The following is a 25544-nucleotide window of genomic DNA, read 5'->3' on the forward strand; positions in this document are numbered from 1 at the left end:
AACCCTAACCCGTCAGCTTGGAGTCCCTGGATGGACAGAGAGACACAGAGAGGTTTTAACCCAGTTCATCACATCCATAACCCTAACCCGTCAGCTTGGAGTCCCTGGATGGAGAGAGAGACAGAGAGGTCTTAACCCAGTTCATCACATCCATAACCCTAACCCGTCAGCTTGGAGTCCCTGGATGGAGAGAGAGACAGAGAGGTTTTAACCCAGTTCATCACATCCATAACCCTAACCTGTCAGCTTGGAGTCCCTGGATGGAGAGAGAGACAGAGAGGTTTTAACCCAGTTCATCACATCCATAACCCTAACCTGTCAGCTTGGAGTCCCTGGATGGAGAGAGAGACAGAGAGGTTTTAACCCAGTTCATCACATCCATAACCCTAACCTGTCAGCTTGGAGTCCCTGGATGGAGAGAGAGACAGAGAGGTCTTAACCCAGTTCATCACATCCATAACCCTAACCTGTCAGCTTGGAGTCCCTGGATGGAGAGAGAGACAGAGAGGTTTTAACCCAGTTCATCACATCCATAACCCTAACCTGTCAGCTTGGAGTCCCTGGATGGAGAGAGAGACAGAGAGGTTTTAACCCAGTTCATCACATCCATAACCCTAACCTGTCAGCTTGGAGTCCCTGGATGGAGAGAGAGACAGAGAGGTTTTAACCCAGTTCATCACATCCATAACCCTAACCTGTCAGCTTGGAGTCCCTGGATGGAGAGAGAGACAGAGAGGTCTTAACCCAGTTCATCACATCCATAACCCTAACCTGTCAGCTTGGAGTCCCTGGATGGACAGAGAGAGACACAGAGATGGATCTCTTGTCCACTAGTCCCTTCCTAACATTTTAGTCTAGTTGTTGACGAAATTGCCAATATATTTAGTCTCAGTTTCAGTCATCGTAGCTTAGTTCTCATTTAGTTTTCGTCAAGTGAAAAAAAAAGGTAGTCTAGTCGACGGAACATTTTTCGTCTTAGTCTTTAGTCGAGGAAATCAACGACCTAGGGTAGGTACCCTCACATGTTCTCCCCGTGTCCCCTATAGGGTAGGTACCCTCACATGTTCTCCCCGTGTCCCCTATAGGGTAGGTACCCTCACATGTTCTCCCCGTGTCCCCTAGGGTAGGTACCCTCACATGTTCTCCCCGTGTCCCCTAGGGTAGGTACCCTCACATGTTCTCCCCGTGTCCCCTAGGGTAGGTACCCTCACATGTTCTCCCCGTGTCCCCTAGGGTAGGTACCCTCACAAAAAACATGCAGTAATCCTGGTCTCTAAACTGCCTCCCCCTGGCCAGCCGGGGCGCCTGATGGAGGGGAAAGGAACTGGTTGGAATAACGTGTTCCTTCCACGCGCTACGTCCAACCAGGGAAACTCCCCCCTGTCAGGTGTAAAGGAGCAACTTGGACACTCAGGCATGAAGGAAGCATGAGTTCAAGTCCGTTGCTCTCCCCTTGTCCCCCATATATGGGGACTAGGTTGGTCTCCCCTTGTCCCCCATATATGGGGACTAGGTTGGTCTCCCCTTGTCCCCCATATATGGGGACTAGGTTGGTCTCCCCTTGTCCCCCATATATGGGGACTAGGTTGCTCTCCCCTTGTCCCCCATATATGGGGACTAGGTTGCTCTCCCCTTGTCCCCCATATATGGGGACTAGGTTGCTCTCCCCTTGTCCCCCATATATGGGGACTAGGTTGCTCTCCCCTTGTACCCCATATATGGGGACTAGGTTGGTCTCCCCTTGTACCCCATATATGGGGACTAGGTTGGTCTCCCCTTGTCCCCCATATATGGGGACTAGGTTGCTCTCCCCTTGTCCCCCATATATGGGGACTAGGTTGGTCTCCCCTTGTCCCCCATATATGGGGACTAGGTTGCTCTCCCCTTGTCCCCCATATATGGGGTCTAGGTTGGTCTCCCCATATATGGGGACAAGGTTGCTCTCCCCTTGTCCCCCATATATGGGGACTAGGTTGCTCTCCCCTTGTCTCCCATATATGGGGACTAGGTTGCTCTCCCCTTGTCCCCCATATATGGGGACTAGGTTGCTCTCCCCTTGTCCCCCATATATGGGGACTAGGTTGCTCTCCCCTTGTCCCCCATATATGGGGACTAGGTTGCTCTCCCCTTGTCCCCCATATATGGGGACTAGGTTGGTCTCCCCTTGTCCCCCATATATGGGGACTAGGTTGCTCTCCCCTTGTCCCCCATATATGGGGACTAGGTTGCTCTCCCCTTGTCCCCCATATATGGGGACTAGGTTGCTCTCCCCTTGTCCCCCATATATGGGGACTAGGTTGGTCTCCCCTTGTCCCCCATATATGGGGACTAGGTTGCTCTCCCCTTGTCCCCCATATATGGGGACTAGGTTGGTCTCCCCTTGTCCCCCATATATGGGGACTAGGTTGCTCTCCCCTTGTCCCCCATATATGGGGACTAGGTTGCTCTCCCCTTGTCCCCCATATATGGGGACTAGGTTGGTCTCCCCTTGTCCCCCATATATGGGGACTAGGTTGCTCTCCCCTTGTCCCCCATATATGGGGACTAGGTTGCTCTCCCCTTGTCCCCCATATATGGGGACTAGGTTGCTCTCCCCTTGTCCCCCATATATGGGGACTAGGTTGCTCTCCCCTTGTCCCCCATATATGGGGACTAGGTTGCTCTCCCCTTGTCCCCCATATATGGGGACTAGGTTGCTCTCCCCTTGTCCCCCATATATGGGGACTAGGTTGCTCTCCCCTTGTCCCCCATATATGGGGACTAGGTTGCTCTCCCCTTGTCCCCCATATATGGGGACTAGGTTGCTCTCCCCTTGTCCCCCATATATGGGGACTAGGTTGCTCTCCCCTTGTCCCCCATATATGGGGACTAGGTTGCTCTCCCCTTGTCCCCCATATATGGGGACTAGGTTGCTCTCCCCTTGTCCCCCATATATGGGGACTAGGTTGCTCTCCCCTTGTCCCCCATATATGGGGACTAGGTTGCTCTCCCCTTGTCCCCCATATATGGGGACTAGGTTGCTCTCCCCTTGTCCCCCATATATGGGGACTAGGTTGGTCTCCCCTTGTCCCCCATATATGGGGACTAGGTTGCTCTCCCCTTGTCCCCCATATATGGGGACTAGGTTGCTCTCCCCTTGTCCCCCATATATGGGGACTAGGTTGCTCTCCCCTTGTCCCCCATATATGGGGACTAGGTTGCTCTCCCCTTGTCCCCCATATATGGGGACTAGGTTGCTCTCCCCTTGTCCCCCATATATGGGGACTAGGTTGGTCTCCCCTTGTCCCCCATATATGGGGACTAGGTTGCTCTCCCCTTGTCCCCCATATATGGGGACTAGGTTGCTCTCCCCTTGTCCCCCATATATGGGGACTAGGTTGCTCTCCCCTTGTCCCCCATATATGGGGACTAGGTTGCTCTCCCCTTGTCCCCCATATATGGGGACTAGGTTGGTCCCCCCTTGTCCCCCATATATGGGGACTAGGTTGCTCTCCCCTTGTCCCCCATATATGGGGACTAGGTTGCTCTCCCCTTGTCCCCCATATATGGGGACTAGGTTGCTCTCCCCTTGTCCCCCATATATGGGGACTAGGTTGGTCTCCCCTTGTCCCCCATATATGGGGACTAGGTTGCTCTCCCCTTGTCCCCCATATATGGGGACTAGGTTGCTCTCCCCTTGTCCCCCATATATGGGGACTAGGTTGCTCTCCCCTTGTCCCCCATATATGGGGACTAGGTTGCTCTCCCCTTGTCCCCCATATATGGGGACTAGGTTGCTCTCCCCTTGTCCCCCATATATGGGGACTAGGTTGCTCTCCCCTTGTCCCCCATATATGGGGACTAGGTTGCTCTCCCCTTGTCCCCCATATATGGGGACTAGGTTGCTCTCCCCTTGTCCCCCATATATGGGGACTAGGTTGGTCTCCCCTTGTCCCCCATATATGGGGACTAGGTTGCTCTCCCCTTGTCCCCCATATATGGGGACTAGGTTGGTCTCCCCTTGTCCCCCATATATGGGGACTAGGTTGCTCTCCCCTTGTCCCCCATATATGGGGACTAGGTTGCTCTCCCCTTGTCCCCCATATATGGGGACTAGGTTGGTCCCCCCTTGTCCCCCATATATGGGGACTAGGTTGCTCTCCCCTTGTCCCCCATATATGGGGACTAGGTTGCTCTCCCCTTGTCCCCCATATATGGGGACTAGGTTGCTCTCCCCTTGTCCCCCATATATGGGGACTAGGTTGGTCTCCCCTTGTCCCCCATATATGGGGACTAGGTTGCTCTCCCCTTGTCCCCCATATATGGGGACTAGGTTGCTCTCCCCTTGTCCCCCATATATGGGGACTAGGTTGCTCTCCCCTTGTCCCCCATATATGGGGACTAGGTTGCTCTCCCCTTGTCCCCCATATATGGGGACTAGGTTGCTCTCCCCTTGTCCCCCATATATGGGGACTAGGTTGCTCTCCCCTTGTCCCCCATATATGGGGACTAGGTTGCTCTCCCCTTGTCCCCCATATATGGGGACTAGGTTGGTCTCCCCTTGTCCCCCATATATGGGGACTAGGTTGGTCTCCCCTTGTCCCCCATATATGGGGACTAGGTTGGTCTCCCCTTGTCCCCCATATATGGGGACTAGGTTGGTCTCCCCTTGTCCCCCATATATGGGGACTAGGTTGCTCTCCCCTTGTCCCCCATATATGGGGACTAGGTTGGTCTCCCCTTGTCCCCCATATATGGGGACTAGGTTGGTCTCCCCTTGTCCCCCATATATGGGGACTAGGTTGGTCTCCCCTTGTCCCCCATATATGGGGACTAGGTTGGTCTCCCCTTGTCCCCCATATATGGGGACTAGGTTGGTGGAGGGTGTGTAGAGCCCAGGATCACGGGTTAGGGTTAAAATGGGTTACAAAATCGTTGGATAATAATTATAAATACCTGTAGGGGACGTGTGTGTAGGGGTGTGTAGGGGTGTGTAGGGGTGTGTAGGGGTGTGTAGGGGTGTGTAGGGGTGTGTAGGGGTGTGTGTAGTACCTGTAGGGGACGTGTGTGCTCCGTCCGTCCACCAGGGCAGAGATGACGTTGCCCAGCGCCGACAGCGACAGGTTGATCTTGGTGGCCTCCTTCAGCCTCTCGCCCTGGGCGCCCGACTTGGCCTGGCGCTCGGAGCCCGCCAGGTCCACCAGGTTGAGCTTGCCCACGCGGATGTGGTCCTTGCCGTCCACGCCCAGCTCGCTGCACTCCACCGTGATGACGAAGATGGCGTGGGAGCGCGAGCTGTGCTCGTTCATGTTGGTGGCGCCCACCGAGCGGTTCTGGTTGCCCACGTTCATCACGTGCTCGATCTCGCGCACGCTCTTGGTGACGAAGGACGAGAGGTCCCGGACGTAGACGCCCGTGTCGGGCCGCTCCTTGAGCTCCAGGCGCCGGCGCTGGTCCTTGGCCAGGAGGTCGCGGATCTCCTCCTGGTAGATCTCCAGGTAGGAGGCGCGCACCAGGTACTTCTGGCCCTGCGAGCGCGAGATGTGCGTGAAGACGTGCTCGAAGGAGTTGGGGATGACGCCGCGGCGCTCGGGGTCGTTCCTCACGCCCTCCATGGTGTAGGTCTTGCCCGTGCCCGTCTGCCCGTAGGCGAAGATGGTCCCGTTGAAGCCCAGCAGCACCGAGTCCACCAGCGGGCGGAAGGTCTCGTCGTACAGCTCCACCTGCTTGGAGCTCTGGTCGTAGACAGAGTCGAAGGTGAACACCTTGGATTGATTGATTGAAATATGTATTAACAGTTTGCAGAATTACAGTACATTTCAAACACAAACTCAATACAAAGACTGTTAACTGTGAGTGGACGACCCAATTAAGCATTACACTTGTTTACAACAGGTTCCACCTTGTTCAATTCATCAAAACATTTAGAGACGTACAAATAGACACTTCTATGTAGTCAAAGAACAGAACAGGAATTCATCATAAAGGAAGCAAAAAGGGAAAAGATACATATACAGTGAGGGGGAAAGGGGGGGGGGGTTCAGATTTTACGGGGGCCAGTTTCGAATTCCAGACGTCCGCATAGGTGCCCTTTGAGAGCGGTTTTGAAGGAGTCAAGGGATTCACATGTCTTAATGACTGTTGGTAGGGCGTTCCACATTTTGGTGGCATAGGAGCGAAAATAATTTAGTCCCTTGTTTGTGCCGAATCTGGGTTGCACATGGTTTGTTGAGCTCCCTCTGGTGTTGTGGGTGTGGACTTCGTTTACATTAACTCTTCCATCGCCACTAGGGGGCGCAAAAAAGGCCCTGAGCGCCAGTTTCTATACATTTTTTTATTTTATTTTTATGTATTTATTTATTTTGCCCAATGTTATACTGTAGAGCAGCACAAAACAACACGTGTTAAAAAGGCGTTAACCCATTCTGACCGGGCACCCATTTTGGTGTCAGCATCATGTTATGATTTAGCTATTGAAAAATAGCAGATCTACAAGCTCATATCGATACGAGCTTGTAGGTCTGCTATTTTTTGAAAAATCGAAAAGCGACTGACATTTCTAGAATCTGATCTCAGGTCAGAATGGGTTCATCAGACCAGTGTGTGTCCGGTGGAAACCTCGTATGAATCTGATCTCAGGTCAGAATGGGTTAAAGAAGGCGCTGTGGGAGTATCAAAAAAAGCAGTTAATTAAGTCCTTGGCAGACATTGAGTTTTAGTGAAGTATTTAGACAGGTAGATGGGTATCTTAGTGAAGTATTTAGACAGGTAGATGGGTATCTTAGTGAAGTATTTAGACAGGTAGATGGGTATCTTAGTGAAGTATTTAGACAGGTAGATGGGTATCTTAGTGAAGTATTTAGACAGGTAGATGGGTATCTTAGTGAAGTATTTAGACAGGTAGATGGGTATCTTAGTGAAGTATTTAGACAGGTAGATGGGTATCTTAGTGAAGTATTTAGACAGGTAGATGGGTATCTTAGTGAAGTATTTAGACAGGTAGATGGGTATCTTAGTGAAGTATTTAGACAGGTAGATGGGTATCTTAGTGAAGTATTTAGACAGGTACATGGGTATCTTAGTGAAGTATTTAGACAGGTAGATGGGTATCTTAGTGAAGTATTTAGACAGGTAGATGGGTATCTTAGTGAAGTATTTAGACAGGTAGATGGGTATCTTAGTGAAGTATTTAGACAGGTACATGGGTATCTTAGTGAAGTATTTAGACAGGTACATGGGTATCTTGGTGAAGTATTTAGACAGGTAGATGGGTATCTTGGTGAAGTATTTAGACAGGTAGATGGGTATCTTAGTGAAGTATTTAGACAGGTAGATGGGTATCTTGGTGAAGTATTTAGACAGGTAGATGGGTATCTTAGTGAAGTATTTAGACAGGTACATGGGTATCTTAGTGAAGTATTTAGACAGGTAGATGGGTATCTTAGTGAAGTATTTAGACAGGTAGATGGGTATCTTAGTGAAGTATTTAGACAGGTAGATGGGTATCTTAGTGAAGTATTTAGACAGGTAGATGGGTATCTTAGTGAAGTATTTAGACAGGTAGATGGGTATCTTAGTGAAGTATTTAGACAGGTAGATGGGTATCTTAGTGAAGTATTTAGACAGGTAGATGGGTATCTTAGTGAAGTATTTAGACAGGTACATGGGTATCTTAGTGGAGTATTTAGACAGGTACATGGGTATCTTAGTGAAGTATTTAGACAGGTAGATGGGTATCTTAGTGAAGTATTTAGACAGGTAGATGGGTATCTTGGTGAAGTATTTAGACAGGTAGATGGGTATCTTGGTGAAGTATTTAGACAGGTAGATGGGTATCTTAGTGAAGTATTTAGACAGGTAGATGGGTATCTTAGTGAAGTATTTAGACAGGTAGATGGGTATCTTGGTGAAGTATTTAGACAGGTAGATGGGTATCTTGGTGAAGTATTTAGACAGGTAGATGGGTATCTTAGTGAAGTATTTAGACAGGTAGATGGGTATCTTAGTGAAGTATTTAGACAGGTAGATGGGTATCTTAGTGAAGTATTTAGACAGGTAGATGGGTATCTTGGTGAAGTATTTAGACAGGTAGATGGGTATCTTGGTGAAGTATTTAGACAGGTAGATGGGTATCTTGGTGAAGTATTTAGACAGGTAGATGGGTATCTTGGTGAAGTATTTAGACAGGTAGATGGGTATCTTAGTGAAGTATTTAGACAGGTAGATGGGTATCTTAGTGAAGTATTTAGACAGGTAGATGGGTATCTTAGTGAAGTATTTAGACAGGTAGATGGGTATCTTAGTGAAGTATTTAGACAGGTAGATGGGTATCTTAGTGAAGTATTTAGACAGGTAGATGGGTATCTTAGTGAAGTATTTAGACAGGTACATGGGTATCTTAGTGGAGTATTTAGACAGGTACATGGGTATCTTAGTGAAGTATTTAGACAGGTAGATGGGTATCTTAGTGAAGTATTTAGACAGGTAGATGGGTATCTTGGTGAAGTATTTAGACAGGTAGATGGGTATCTTGGTGAAGTATTTAGACAGGTAGATGGGTATCTTAGTGAAGTATTTAGACAGGTAGATGGGTATCTTAGTGAAGTATTTAGACAGGTAGATGGGTATCTTGGTGAAGTAATTAGACAGGTAGATGGGTATCTTGGTGAAGTATTTAGACAGGTAGATGGGTATCTTAGTGAAGTATTTAGACAGGTAGATGGGTATCTTAGTGAAGTATTTAGACAGGTAGATGGGTATCTTAGTGAAGTATTTAGACAGGTAGATGGGTATCTTGGTGAAGTATTTAGACAGGTAGATGGGTATCTTGGTGAAGTATTTAGACAGGTAGATGGGTATCTTGGTGAAGTATTTAGACAGGTAGATGGGTATCTTGGTGAAGTATTTAGACAGGTAGATGGGTATCTTAGTGAAGTATTTAGACAGGTAGATGGGTATCTTAGTGAAGTATTTAGACAGGTTGATGGGTATCTTGGTGAAGTATTTAGACAGGTAGATGGGTATCTTGGTGAAGTATTTAGACAGGTAGATGGGTATCTTGGTGGAGTACCTTGGGGTGCTCGTTGCTGTGCGAGGCCGACGCCTCCTTGGGGTTCCTCACGATGATCTGGCCCAGCTTCACGTCCACGGTGACCACCCGGCTGTGATTGGCCGCTCGCTCCTTCTCGTTCATTGGCCGGAGGCGGACCACCACCTTCACCGCCTCGGGGCTCTTCTGGAGCTTAGACGTCATGGTGGTGGGGAGGCCTGACCGCTACCCCGGTGGTGGGGAGGCCGTGTGGGTGGGCTACCCACACCCCTCAGTGCTCCGTCCTCTCTACGATCCAAGTCCGGCTCGGATTCCAACGGATGGTCAACGCGTCCCAGATGTCCACAGCGTCAGAACCTAGGAGAGCAGCCGACGGTCGTGTCCGTCATCGCGGTGACACGCCCACCTTTAAAACAATAACACATGAATGACTCAACAACACCTTTAAAACCATAACACATGAATGACTCAACAACACCTTTAAAACCATAACACATGAATGACTCAACAACACCTTTAAAACCATAACACATGAATGACTCAACAACACCTTTAAAACCATAACACATGAATAACTCAACAACACCTTTAAAACCATAACACATGAATGACTCAACAACACCTTTAAAACCATAACACATGAATGACTCCACCTTTAAAACCATAACACATGGATGACTCAACAACACCTTTAAAACCATAACACATGAATGACTCAACAACACCTTTAAAACCATAACACATGAATGACTCAACAACACCTTTAAAACCATAACACATGAATAACTCAACAACACCTTTAAAACCATAACACATGAATGACTCAACAACACCTTTAAAACCATAACACATGGATGACTCAACAACACCTTTAAAACCATAACACATGGATGACTCAACAACACCTTTAAAACCATAACACATGAATGACTCAACAACAACACCTTTAAAACCATAACACATGAATGACTCAACAACACCTCTAAAACCATAACACATGAATGACTCAACAACACCTTTAAAACCATAACACATGAATGACTCAACAACACCTTTAAAACCATAACACATGAATGACTCAACAACACCTTTAAAACCATAACACATGAATGACTCAACAACACCTTTAAAACCATAACACATGAATGACTCCACCTTTAAAACCATAACACATGGATGACTCAACAACACCTTTAAAACCATAACACATGAATGACTCAACAACACCTTTAAAACCATAACACATGAATGACTCAACAACACCTTTAAAACCATAACACATGAATGACTCAACAACACCTTTAAAACCATAACACATGAATGACTCAACCTTTAAAACCATAACACATGGATGACTCAACAACACCTTTAAAACCATAACACATGGATGACTCAACAACACCTTTAAAACCACAACACATGAATGACTCAACAACACCTTTAAAACCATAACACATGAATGACTCAACAACACCTTTAAAACCATAACACATGAATGACTCCACCTTTAAAACCACAACACATGAATGACTCAACAACACCTTTAAAACCATAACACATGAATGACTCCACCTTTAAAACCACAACACATGAATGACTCAACAACACCTTTAAAACCATAACACATGAATGACTCAACAACACCTTTAAAACCATAACACATGAATGACTCAACAACACCTTTAAAACCATAACACATGGATGACTCAACAACACCTTTAAAACCATAACACATGAATGACTCAACAACACCTTTAAAACCATAACACATGAATGACTCCACCTTTAAAACCATAACACATGAATGACTCAACAACACCTTTAAAACCATAACACATGAATGACTCCACCTTTAAAACCATAACACATGAATGACTCCACCTTTAAAACCATAACACATGAATGACTCCACCTTTAAAACCATAACACATGGATGACTCAACAACACCTTTAAAACCATAACACATGAATGACTCAACAACACCTTTAAAACCATAACACATGAATGACTCAACAACACCTTTAAAACCATAACACATGAATGACTCAACAACACCTTTAAAACCATAACACATGAATGACTCCACCTTTAAAACCATAACACATGAATGACTCAACAACACCTTTAAAACCATAACACATGAATGACTCAACAACACCTTTAAAACCATAACACATGAATGACTCAACACCTTTAAAACCATAACACATGAATGACTCAACAACACCTTTAAAACCATAACACATGGATGACTCAACAACACCTTTAAAACCATAACACATGAATGACTCCACCTTTAAAACCATAACACATGAATGACTCAACAACACCTTTAAAACCATAACACATGGATGACTCAACAACACCTTTAAAACCATAACACATGAATGACTCCACCTTTAAAACCACAACACATGAATGACTCAACAACACCTTTAAAACCATAACACATGAATGACTCAACAACACCTTTAAAACCATAACACATGAATGACTCAACAACACCTTTAAAACCATAACACATGAATGACTCAACAACACCTTTAAAACCATAAGACATGAATGACTCCACCTTTAAAACCATAACACATGAATGACTCAACAACACCTTTAAAACCATAACACATGAATGACTCAACAACAACACCTTTAAAACCATAACACATGAATGACTCAACAACACCTTTAAAACTATAACACATGAATGACTCAACAACACCTTTAAAACCATAACACATGAATGACTCCACCTTTAAAACCATAACACATGAATGACTCAACAACACCTTTAAAACCATAACACATGAATGACTCCACCTTTAAAACCATAACACATGAATGACTCCACCTTTAAAACCATAACACATGAATGACTCAACAACACCTTTAAAACCATAACACATGAATGACTCCACCTTTAAAACCATAACACATGAATGACTCAACAACACCTTTAAAACCATAACACATGAATGACTCAACAACACCTTTAAAACCATAACACATGGATGACTCAACAACACCTTTAAAACCATAACACATGAATGACTCCACCTTTAAAACCATAACACATGAATGACTCAACAACACCTTTAAAACCATAACACATGAATGACTCAACAACACCTTTAAAACCATAACACATGAATGACTCAACAACACCTTTAAAACCATAACACATGAATGACTCAACAACACCTTTAAAACCATAACACATGAATGACTCCACCTTTAAAACCACAACACATGAATGACTCAACAACACCTTTAAAACCATAACACATGAATGACTCCACCTTTAAAACCACAACACATGGATGACTCAACAACACCTTTAAAACCATAACACATGAATGACTCAACAACACCTTTAAAACCATAACACATGAATGACTCAACAACACCTTTAAAACCATAACACATGAATGACTCAACAACACCTTTAAAACCATAACACATGGATGACTCAACAACACCTTTAAAACCATAACACATGAATGACTCAACAACACCTTTAAAACCATAACACATGGATGACTCAACAATACCTTTAAAACCATAACACATGAATGACTCAACAACACCTTTAAAACCACAACACATGAATGACTCAACAACACCTTTAAAACCATAACACATGAATGACTCAACAACACCTTTAAAACCATAACACATGAATGACTCAACAACAACACCTTTAAAACCATAACACATGAATGACTCAACAACACCTTTAAAACCACAACACATGAATGACTCAACAACACCTTTAAAACCATAACACATGAATGACTCAACAACACCTTTAAAACCATAACACATGAATGACTCAACAACACCTTTAAAACCATAACACATGGATGACTCAACAACACCTTTAAAACCATAACACATGAATGACTCAACAACACCTTTAAAACCATAACACATGAATGACTCCACCTTTAAAACCATAACACATGAATGACTCAACAACACCTTTAAAACCATAACACATGAATGACTCCACCTTTAAAACCATAACACATGAATGACTCCACCTTTAAAACCATAACACATGAATGACTCCACCTTTAAAACCATAACACATGGATGACTCAACAACACCTTTAAAACCATAACACATGAATGACTCAACAACACCTTTAAAACCATAACACATGAATGACTCAACAACACCTTTAAAACCATAACACATGAATGACTCAACAACACCTTTAAAACCATAACACATGAATGACTCCACCTTTAAAACCATAACACATGAATGACTCAACAACACCTTTAAAACCATAACACATGAATGACTCAACACCTTTAAAACCATAACACATGAATGACTCCACCTTTAAAACCATAACACATGAATGACTCAACACCTTTAAAACCATAACACATGAATGACTCAACAACACCTTTAAAACCATAACACATGGATGACTCAACAACACCTTTAAAACCATAACACATGAATGACTCCACCTTTAAAACCATAACACATGAATGACTCCACCTTTAAAACCATAACACATGGATGACTCAACAACACCTTTAAAACCATAACACATGAATGACTCAACAACACCTTTAAAACCATAACACATGAATGACTCAACAACACCTTTAAAACCATAACACATGAATGACTCAACAACACCTTTAAAACCATAACACATGAATGACTCCACCTTTAAAACCATAACACATGAATGACTCAACAACACCTTTAAAACCATAACACATGAATGACTCAACAACACCTTTAAAACCATAACACATGAATGACTCCACCTTTAAAACCATAACACATGAATGACTCAACACCTTTAAAACCATAACACATGAATGACTCAACAACACCTTTAAAACCATAACACATGAATGACTCAACAACACCTTTAAAACCATAACACATGGATGACTCAACAACACCTTTAAAACCATAACACATGGATGACTCAACAACACCTTTAAAACCATAACACATGAATGACTCCACCTTTAAAACCATAACACATGAATGACTCAACAACACCTTTAAAACCATAACACATGGATGACTCAACAACACCTTTAAAACCATAACACATGAATGACTCCACCTTTAAAACCACAACACATGAATGACTCAACAACACCTTTAAAACCATAACACATGAATGACTCAACAACACCTTTAAAACCATAACACATGAATGACTCAACAACACCTTTAAAACCATAACACATGAATGACTCAACAACACCTTTAAAACCATAACACATGAATGACTCAACAACAACACCTTTAAAACCATAACACATGAATGACTCAACAACACCTTTAAAACTATAACACATGAATGACTCAACAACACCTTTAAAACCATAACACATGAATGACTCCACCTTTAAAACCATAACACATGAATGACTCAACAACACCTTTAAAACCATAACACATGAATGACTCCACCTTTAAAACCATAACACATGAATGACTCCACCTTTAAAACCATAACACATGAATGACTCCACCTTTAAAACCATAACACATGAATGACTCAACAACACCTTTAAAACCATAACACATGAATGACTCCACCTTTAAAACCATAACACATGAATGACTCAACAACACCTTTAAAACCATAACACATGAATGACTCAACAACACCTTTAAAACCATAACACATGGATGACTCAACAACACCTTTAAAACCATAACACATGAATGACTCCACCTTTAAAACCACAACACATGAATGACTCAACAACACCTTTAAAACCATAACACATGAATGACTCAACAACACCTTTAAAACCATAACACATGAATGACTCAACAACACCTTTAAAACCATAACACATGAATGACTCCACCTTTAAAACCACAACACATGAATGACTCAACAACACCTTTAAAACCATAACACATGAATGACTCCACCTTTAAAACCACAACACATGGATGACTCAACAACACCTTTAAAACCATAACACATGAATGACTCCACCTTTAAAACCACAACACATGAATGACTCAACAACACCTTTAAAACCATAACACATGAATGACTCAACAACACCTTTAAAACCATAACACATGAATGACTCAACAACACCTTTAAAACCATAACACATGGATGACTCAACAACACCTTTAAAACCATAACACATGGATGACTCAACAATACCTTTAAAACCATAACACATGAATGACTCAACAACAACACCTTTAAAACCATAACACATGAATGACTCAACAACACCTTTAAAACCATAACACATGGATGACTCAACAACACCTTTAAAACCATAACACATGGATGACTCAACAATACCTTTAAAACCATAACACATGAATGACTCAACAACAACACCTTTAAAACCATAACACATGAATGACTCAACAACACCTTTAAAACCATAACACATGGATGACTCAACAACACCTTTAAAACCATAACACATGAATGACTCAACAACACCTTTAAAACCATAACACATGAATGACTCCACCTTTAAAACCATAACACATGAATGACTCAACAACACCTTTAAAACCACAACACATGAATGACTCAACAACACCTTTAAAACCATAACACATGAATGACTCCACCTTTAAAACCATAACACATGAATGACTCAACAACACCTTTAAAACCATAACACATGGATAACTCCACAACACCTTTAAAACCATAACACATGAATGACTCCACCTTTAAAACCATAACACATGAATGACTCAACAAACAAAAGCCATAGGCCTAATAGCAAAACTCACAACACAGACAATCAAATACACAAACCAACTGTACAGAGGCAGCGGTGGCCGAACGGTTTGCGGAGAGGTCTTGATATCGGAAGGTCGCTATAGTTCGTATCCCCGGACCGGCACGTTAAAATGACCACCGCTGAAGTGCCCTTGAGCAAGGCATTGAACCCCTACCATGAAATGTTCTATGAGCAGGGCCTGGCTGTAAACAAGTTCTTGAGCTTAGTCCAGTCCAGTAAACATATAGTACCTTTCCTTTCCTTTCCTTTACTACAGACCTATACCTTTCTCTCTCTACACCGACATCTTACATTTAAACATGGTAATAAAGCCTGAATAATAAAGCTTAAAGTGTAAGCGGCGTTGACAGCTGTCACCTCCAGGTGCTTATTTGTCTTTAGTCTTTACTAGGTGGATGTGACTCAGTGACTGATCAGAAATGTACTCTGTGTGAAATGGAGACTCACTGCCAAAGCGACTACTGTACATGTTTGACTGCTTTATGTAAGAACAGCCCCGTGGCGAGTATTAAGTAACGATCCCAACTATAAACGTTATCTAATGTCCTGTAATAATGGAAAGGTCCCCCGTGTTATTATTATTAACACAGCTAGTGTACATTTATACATTAGCTCCAGTTATGATGAATGATCACCCTGCAGTCTGTCTGAAACGTACCGCCTCACCCTGTCAGTCTGTCCATGTATAATATAAGAATAATAACACTATAACAGAATAAATTTATGTCACAATGCCAACAACAGAACAGTGCCCTGCCTATAGTGTACTGTACATGTAGCTCCAGTTATGATGCCAACAACAGTGCCCTGCCTGCCTATAGTGTACTGTACATTAGCTCCAGTTATGATGCCAACAACAGAACAGTGCCCTGCCTGCCTATAGTGTACTGTACATTAGCTCCAGTTATGATGCCAACAACAGAACAGTTATGATGATCACCCTGCAGTCTCTCTGAAACGTACCGCCTCAGCCTGTCAGTCCGTCCGTGTATACAGTATAACAATAATAAGACTATAATAACATAATAAATGCCAACAACAACAGAACAGTGCCCTGCCCTGCCCGGTGGAGACACACAGCCAGGCCGCCCTATAGCAACGATCAGACCGGCCTCTATAGCAACGGCAAAACAGACCCTTAAACGACGATACCTTACCCGGCTAAAAGGAATGCTAGCAGTCGGTTACAGTCATTCATCTGACCCGCTCCGTGGCGGACTACACACCGGCCTCTCTCTCTCTCAGAGCCGTCCGACGCACCGAGGAGGAGGCTAACGGGCGTCCGGGTGGATCAGATATAACAATATGTACATTAGTAGTATTATTAAAGCACCGTTAGCTAATCCAGAGCTGCTGCTCCCAGTCAGTCAGCCGTTAGCCGCTGTGTGTGTCCATCATCATCCTCCCTCTAGTGGGAAGGGTTGCCAGGTTTGTGCTGCTGGCTGCTGGCACTCAGTCAGTCAGTCAGTATTTTTTTTTTGATGAATTGAACATTTGGACCAGTGTTGTTTTTGGCAGAAAATTTCTATTTTAGTTTTAGTCATTTAGTCTCTTGAATAGTTTTCACTTAGTTTTAGTCACATTTTAGTCACCTGGAATGTTCTAGTAGTGTTTAGTCTAGTTTTAGTCGACTAAATGTCATACGATTTTAGTCGACTAAATCTACAGTTGATTTGGTCGACTAAAATTTTTTTTATTTATTTTTTCGACAGGCCTTGATGTCGTTGTAAATGACATATTTTACACTTTGGTTGCATGCTGAAAATAGCAGATATACAATCTCACAACGCGTCGCAGCGAAATCTCTTGTCCACTAACTAGTCCCTTACTAACATTTTAGTCTAGTATTTATTTGTTGACGAAATTGTCAGTATATTTAGTCTTAGTTTTAGTCATCATAGCTTCGTTTTTATTTAGTTTTTATTTAGTTTTAGTCAGTGAAAAAAGGTAGTCGACGAACATTTTTCGTCTTAGTTTTAGTCGACGAAAACATCACAGTCAGTATTTTTTGATGAATTGAACATTTGGACCAGTGTTGTTTTTGGCAGAAAATTTCTATTTTAGTTTTAGTCATAGTCTCTTGAATAGCTTTCACTTAGTTTTAGTCACATTTTAGTCACCTGGAATGTTCTAGTGTTTAGTCTAGTTTTAGTCGACTAAATGTCACACGGTTTTAGTCGACTAAATGTCATACGGTTTTAGTCGACTAAATCTACAGTTGATTTAGTCGACTAAAATGTGTTTTTCGACAGGCCTTGATGTCGTTGTAATGACATATTTTACACTTTGGTTGCATGCTGAAAATAGCAGATATACAATCTCACAACGCGTCGCAGCGAAATCTCTTGTCCACTAGTCCCTTACTAACATTTTAGTCTAGTATTTATTTGTTGACGAAATTGTCAGTATATTTAGTCTTAGTTTTAGTCATCATAGATTCGTTTTTATTTAGTTTTAGTCAGTGGAAAAAGGTAGTCGACGAACATTTTTCGTCTTAGTTTTAGTCGACGAAAACAACACAGTCAGTATTTTTTGATGAATTGAACATTTGGAACCCTGTTGTAAACAAGTGTAAAATGCTTAATTGGGTCGTCCACTCACAGTTAATTAACAGTCTTTGTATTGAGTTTGTGCTTGAAATGTATATACTGTAATTCTGCAAACTGTTAATACATATTTCAATCGATCAATTAAAAAAGTACGATGCCTGGTGTAGTGTGGTGTGTGTGTGTGGATTCCGAATAGATCTAGGGACAATTAAACTATTTAGTTGTCATCGCGTTTTTATATATATATATATATATATATATATTTTATATAATGGTTTAGCTGTTTTTTGTAAAAAGCATTGGAAGCTGAATAGCGGCCAAACCTGGCAACCCGTATGACAACAGGGCAGCCTTGCCAAATTGAACGCATCAGCTGATGATGAATCCACTGATGCTTAATGCTTTGTCACGGTGAGATGAGCAAATAATATACAATAATATATATATTATAATACAATAATATGTTATATACAATATAACAATAATAATAATAAAATAAAATAATAAGGAAAGGCTGATGTTTATATATGGGAAAAAATCTATTTATTGATTAAAAACATTAGAAATACAAATAACGTCACTGCATTCATTGACTGCACACAAAACACAACCACTTTTGTCATTCAGTCATTCATTCATTCATTCATTCATTCATTCATTCGCAGTAAAAACAGTTAAGAGCCATTTTCAGACTTCGGACAGTATAATTAATATAATCAGTTTTATGGTCCCGTTAGCCCAACAAACACCACCCATGTGTTCTCATTCAGGCTGAAATCTCCTAAGAGGGCACTTTTGAACAAAAATAGCAGATCTACAAGCTCACAACGCGTCGCAGTGAGCTTGTAGATCTGCTATTTTCGGGGCGCAACCCCCAGCACTCTTTATTTCCTGGAGATGCTGTGTGTAACGACCTGGATTTAGAAACCAATTTGTTCAACGCAAAATGCTGAGTTCCAACTTCAAGAGACTTCGGGGAAAAAAGCTATTGTAGTCTGAACTACATGGAAAACTGTTAGGAAGGGACTAAGGAAAGGAAAGGTACTATGTTTACCCAGGGTAACTGGACTAAGGAAAGGAAAGGTACTATGTTTACCCAGGGTAACTGGACTAAGGAAAGGAAAGGTACCATGTTTACTCAGGGTAACTGGACTAAGGAAAGGAAAGGTACTATGTTTACCCAGGGTAACTGCACTAAGGAAAGGAAAGGTACTATGTTTACCCAGGGTAACTGGACTAACCTAGTGGACAAGAGATCCAGGTAGATCACATGACATGACCTGTACCTAAAAAATAAGGCATCTGCCACTTGAATTCAGGTGACTTGATCGATATCAAAAGGGCCTCTCGACTCAAACCCACAATTAAATACTTTGTTGTTGTGTTGCGCACATTAATGTCAGTTCAGTAGCATTAAAAAGATTTACAGGGGGAAAAGCCCTAGCAGTTCAATTCCCCCGTCCCCGTCTGTCTGTCTGTCTGTCTGTCTCATATGCAACGCCACTATGTCCCTGTCTGTCTGTCTCATATGCAACGCCAACGCCACTATGTCCCATGTCTGTCTGTCTCATATGCAACGCCAACGCCACTATGTCCCTGTCTGTCTGTCTCATATGCAACGCCACTATGTCCCCGTCTGTCTGTCTCATATGCAACGCCAACGCCACTATGTCCCCGTCTGTCTGTCTCATATGCAACGCCAACGCCACTATGTCCCCGTCTGTCTGTCTCATATGCAACGCCAACGCCACTATGTCCCCGTCTGTCTGTCTCATATGCAACGCCAACGCCACTATGTCCCTGTCTGTCTGTCTCATATGCAACGCCAACGCCACTATGTCCCCGTCTGTCTGTCTCATATGCAACGCCAACGCCACTATGTCCCCGCCTGTCTGTCTCATATGCAACGCCACTATGTCCCTGTCTGTCTGTCTCATATGCAACGCCACTATGTCCCCGTCTGTCTGTCTCATATGCAACGCCAACGCCACTATGTCCCCGTCTGTCTGTCTCATATGCAACGCCAACGCCACTATGTCCCCGTCTGTCTGTCTCATATGCAACGCCAACACCACTATGTCCCTGTCTGTCTGTCTCATATGCAACGCCAACGCCACTATGTCCCTGTCTGTCTGTCTCATATGCAACGCCAACGCCACTATGTCCCCGTCTGTCTGTCTCATATGCAACGCCAACGCCACTATGTCCCCGTCTGTCTGTCTCATATGCAACGCCAACGCCACTATGTCCCTGTCTGTCTGTCTCATATGCAACGCCAACGCCACTATGTCCCTGTCTGTCTGTCTCATATGCAACGCCACTATGTCCCTGTCTGTCTGTCTCATATGCAACGCCACTATGTCCCTGTCTGTCTGTCTCATATGCAACGCCACTATGTCCCTGTCTGTCTGTCTCATATGCAACGCCAACGCCACTATGTCCCTGTCTGTCTGTCTCATATGCAACGCCACTATGTCCCTGTCTGTCTGTCTCATATGCAACGCCACTATGTCCCTGTCTGTCTGTCTCATATGCAACGCCACTATGTCCCTGTCTGTCTGTCTGTCTCATATGTTCCAAAGGCCCCTCAGGTATACATTATTTGCATATTATTGTTCTGTATGTAGATCTTGTTGAGCCGGTCATTTTGAAAGTAGCTGTCAAGCTCTACATTCTACAGTATACAGTGTTGTACTGTACACTGTCTCTTAGTGTGGTCACCTCTGCTCTACAGTATAAAGTGTTGTACTGTACACTGTCTCTTAGTTACATTCTACAGTATACACTGTCATTTTTCAAATGTTCACATTCATTCCACAGTTTGGCACTCAAACCGTCTGGAAATATGTAGTTCCAGGGGTTAAAAACGTTGGCTCTGAAAGTATTTTTCAAAAACAGCAGACCTACAAGCTCGTAGCGCGGCAATCGGTGCTGTGCTACGACGAGCTTGTAGATCTGCTATTTTTCCAATAGCTAAAGCATAACATGATGCCGACACCAAAATGGGTTCCCGTTCAGAATGGGTTTTAATCACTCATTACAATGCAATACATCGTGTAGATCGTGTGTGTGTGTGTGTAGATCTTTGGTAAAAAAATATGATATTTTATTTTGTTCCCAAAATCTGTCGCCCAGACGTACCTGAACTGCACAGCAGCTCCCGAATACTGTCAAACGTATCAATTAACCAAGTGTAACAAATCAATGTTGAGCAATCATCGCACGGCCTATTTCTCACCTAAAAGGAACACCGTCATCAGAACCGTGTGTTGAACCCGACAGGTGAAATAAAGATGGTTTCCATGTTCCAGACACTGTTGGACGTCACCTTGAAGAAGGGCTACAGAGCCTCAGCCTACTGTCGGCCGTGGAAAGTGAAGCCTGTGATTTTAACCCATTCTGACCTGAGATCAGATTCTAGAAAATGTCCTTCTACATCCTGACAGTTTTCTGAAAAAGCTATGTTTCTATGTCAGTCGTTCTTCGATTTTTCAAAAGAAATAGCAGACCTACAAGCTCTTAGATGAGCTTGTAGATCTGCTATTTTTCAATAGCTAAAGGATAGCATAATGCTAACACCAAAAGGGGTTCCCGCCCTAAAATGGGTTCAAAAGTGAGCTGGTACCATTACCCCATTTAGAACCAAGGACCATTGTAAAAGAAAATAAAGAAAAAATAGTCTTCTAAATCCTGACAGTTTTCTGAAAAACCCTATGTTTCTATGACTCAGTGGTTCTCGCAGGGTTAAACCTCATGTTTCTATATCAGTGGTTCTCACAGGGTTAAAACCCATGTTTCTATATCAGTGGTTCTCACAGGGTTAAACCTCATGTTTCTATGTCAGTGGTTCTCACAGGGTTAAAACCCTATGTTTCTATGTCAGTGGTTCTCACAGGGTTAAACCTCATGTTTCTATGTCAGTGGTTCTCACAGGGTTAAAACCCTATGTTTCTATGTCAGTGGTTCTCACAGGGTTAAAACCCCATGTTTCTATGTCAGTGGTTCTCACAGGGTTAAACCTCATGTTTCTATATATCAGTGGTTCTCACAGGGTTAAACCTCATGTTTCTATGTCAGTGGTTCTCACAGGGTTAAAACCCTATGTTTCTATGTCAGTGGTTCTCACAGGGTTAAAACCCTATGTTTCTATGTCAGTGGTTCTCACAGGGTTAAACCTCATGTTTCTATATCAGTGGTTCTCACAGGGTTAAAACCCTATGTTTCTATGTCAGTGGTTCTCAACATTGGACCCCCAGAATTATCTGTATGTGGCCGCCGACCCCCATCTGAAAATATGTTGTTTCAGGGACCCCCCAGAGTTAAAAACATTCACTGTGAAAGAATACATATATATATATTCAAAGATTTGCACCACATTCACATTTTTTTCAAAAATATCAGATCTACAAGCTCGTACACACTAAACCCAAGCGTTTAGGTTTTAAACACATATCTGTAACACTTTTTAAACGTGTCAGTGTTTAGATTATAAACAGAACATGTTTAATCGCCAATAACACTTTTTAAACACATAAACGTGTTTAGTTTTTACAATCAAAGTCAGTCATGTAGGTGTTTATAATTCAAACACAAGGTGTTCTCGTGAGGTGTTTGAGTGAACTCGTGTTTGAGTGAACTCGTGTTCTACTGTATTTCATGAATATTAATAAACATTTGGCATTTTATTACACACTGGTGTTTAGGTTTTAAATGCGTCACATGTTCCAGGGATTTACAGTGTAGTGGCGCGCTATGAGCTTGTAGATCTGCTATTCTTCAATAGCTAAAGTATAACATAATGCTATAAAACACACCGTACAGAAGGGGTTAAACCAAGAACAGATACGTCCTAAAAAAAAACACTTTTATGTCTGGGGGAATGTTGTTGTAATAGTTCAAAACAAAAGCAACATGATGTAAGTTTATGGATGGAAAAACAATCCCCTTCGGATTTCACTTTGGTCCACAATCCTGAAGACAACTTGTGTGGCCCGACTTCTGGGTTTCCCCGACTGGCAGGTTGAGAAACAGTATTATTCTACAGATAAACCATGTTTTAGAGTTATTGTCAGGCCTGCCGGCATTTTAAAGCAGAATGCCCCTAAAACAGGGTGGCATAATTACTGGCATGGTTGGAAATGGAAATGGATGGAGCGTCGTCAGGTGGTCTCTGTTCAAGACTCTATTTATTACATACAAATAACACCATGAATATCTACGGGGGAAAAGGTTCACACAACATTCTTTTTGGTAAATAGTTACTTTATTGAATTAACCCTTCTAGACGGGAACCCCTTTTGGTGTTTTAACCCGTTCTGACCTGAGATGAGATTCATACGAGGTTTCCACTAGGACACACACTGGTCTGATTAAAACCCATTCTGACCTGAGATCAGATTATAAAAATGTCAGTCGTTCTTCGATTTTTCGAAAATAGCAGACCTACAGTGGCGCGCTATGAGCTTGTAGATCTGCTATTTTTCAATAACTAAAGCATAACATAATGCTAACACCAAAATGGGTTCACGTTCAGAATGGTTTAACTAAGCATTATGTTATACTTTAGCTATTGAAAAATAGCAGATCTACAAGCTACAAGCTGCTATTTTAGAAAAATCGTGAAAATGCGGCACAAATCTTTGAATATATATTCTTTCAGAAGACTCTTTCATTTTCATTTCGACGTCAGGCCTAAATGGGTTAACAAAAAGACAACGCTTCCATCTCGCCGACGAAGATCTATCGAGATGGAAAAGTTGTGGTTTGTTAATTCAATAAAGTAACTCTTTACCAAACAAAATGGTGTGTGGCAGAGCCATAATAACTGCCTCATTGTCCCTGAACCCACTGTTGAGGTGCGTTCAGGTTCCACACATACAATCTTTGGTCGGGGGTAAATATGCATAATGACGTTGATCACAGACCGTACGGTTCAACAGCTCTCACTGAGCAGAAGTCTGGCATTGAACCTTTTCACCAGGTAACCATCAGAGAGTAACCACAGACATGTCTGTTTCACCAAGTAACGATCAGAGAGTAACCACAGACATGTCTGTTTCACCAGCTAACGATCAGAGAGTAACCACAGACATGTCTGTTTCACCAGCTAACGATCAGAGAGTAACCACAGACATGTCTGTTTCACCAGCTAACGATCAGAGAGTAACCACAGACATGTCTGTTTCACCAGCTAACCATCAGAGAGTAACCACAGACATGTCTGTTTCACCAGCTAACGATCAGAGAGTAACCACAGACATGTCTGTTTCACCAGCTAACCATCAGAGTAACCACAGACATGTCTGTTTCACCAGCTAACGATCAGAGAGTAACCACAGACATGTCTGTTTCACCAGGTAACGATCAGAGAGTAACCACAGACATGTCTGTTTCACCAGCTAACGATCAGAGAGTAACCACAGACATGTCTGTTTCAGGGAAGAGAAAGACAGTTTTCAATTCTGACCCGAGATCAGATTCTAAAAATGTCTTCTACATCCTGACAGTTTTCCATTCTGACCTGAGATCAGATTCTAAAAATGTCTTCTATACATCCTGACAGTTTTCAATTCTGACCCGAGATCAGATTCTAAAAATGTCTTCTACATCCTGACAGTTTTCTGAAAAAGCAAATACAAATAATGTGAAAGGCGTACTGGCCTTAAAGGTGAATTCCATGCTAGAATGCTTTCTTACCTTTCTTACCTTTCTTTGTAATCGTTACGTCCCCACCAAAGAGGTCCAGGTGGGTTTTTTTGGTGCCCTCAATGAATTGCATTGCATCGAATGGGAATTGTATGGGGCTATATGGGGTGTTGTGCTAGTTCACTTATCGAAATAAGTAGTAAAGTGTGCCGCTTGGGATATTATTTACATTATGAAGAGAGGATGTATACAAAGAAATTATAATTTTGAGCGATGGAAATAAGCGAATTAGCACAACACCCCATAGCCCCATTCAATTCAATGCATTTCATTGAGGGCTTATGGTAGGGGAAATAGCCAATAAGGAGCTTTTGCACAAAATAACACCACCTTTGGTGGGGACGTAACGACTACAAAGAAAGGTAATTCAGCCTTCTAGTGTGGAATTCTCCTTTAACGTTGACAAAGAAAAAACAATCTGCTCAAAAAGGTATGAGTTAGCATGGCGGGCGGCACAACGGGCCGGTATCAGGGGGGC

General features: G+C 42.6%; 1 protein-coding gene across 1 annotated transcript in view; it reads right to left on the reverse strand.

Moving 5' to 3' along the window:
• kif3b (kinesin family member 3B) overlaps positions 1-9409 on the reverse strand; it is a gene marked incomplete at its 3' end in the record, with an annotated part of 41047 nt that extends 31638 nt beyond the window's left edge. The window contains exons 1-2 of the mRNA XM_083770237.1: positions 9050-9409; positions 5032-5744 (exon numbers count right to left, since the gene is read on the reverse strand). Coding sequence (XP_083626363.1) covers positions 5032-5744; positions 9050-9232 — 896 coding nt within the window. The 5' untranslated portion in view covers positions 9233-9409. The remainder of the gene's footprint in view (positions 1-5031; positions 5745-9049) is intronic.
• Between the last annotated feature and the right edge of the window lie 16135 nt (positions 9410-25544).

This window comes from Protomyctophum parallelum, assembly GCF_964188405.1.
Source record: "Protomyctophum parallelum genome assembly, chromosome: 7".
Classification (NCBI taxonomy): domain Eukaryota; kingdom Metazoa; phylum Chordata; class Actinopteri; order Myctophiformes; family Myctophidae; genus Protomyctophum; species Protomyctophum parallelum.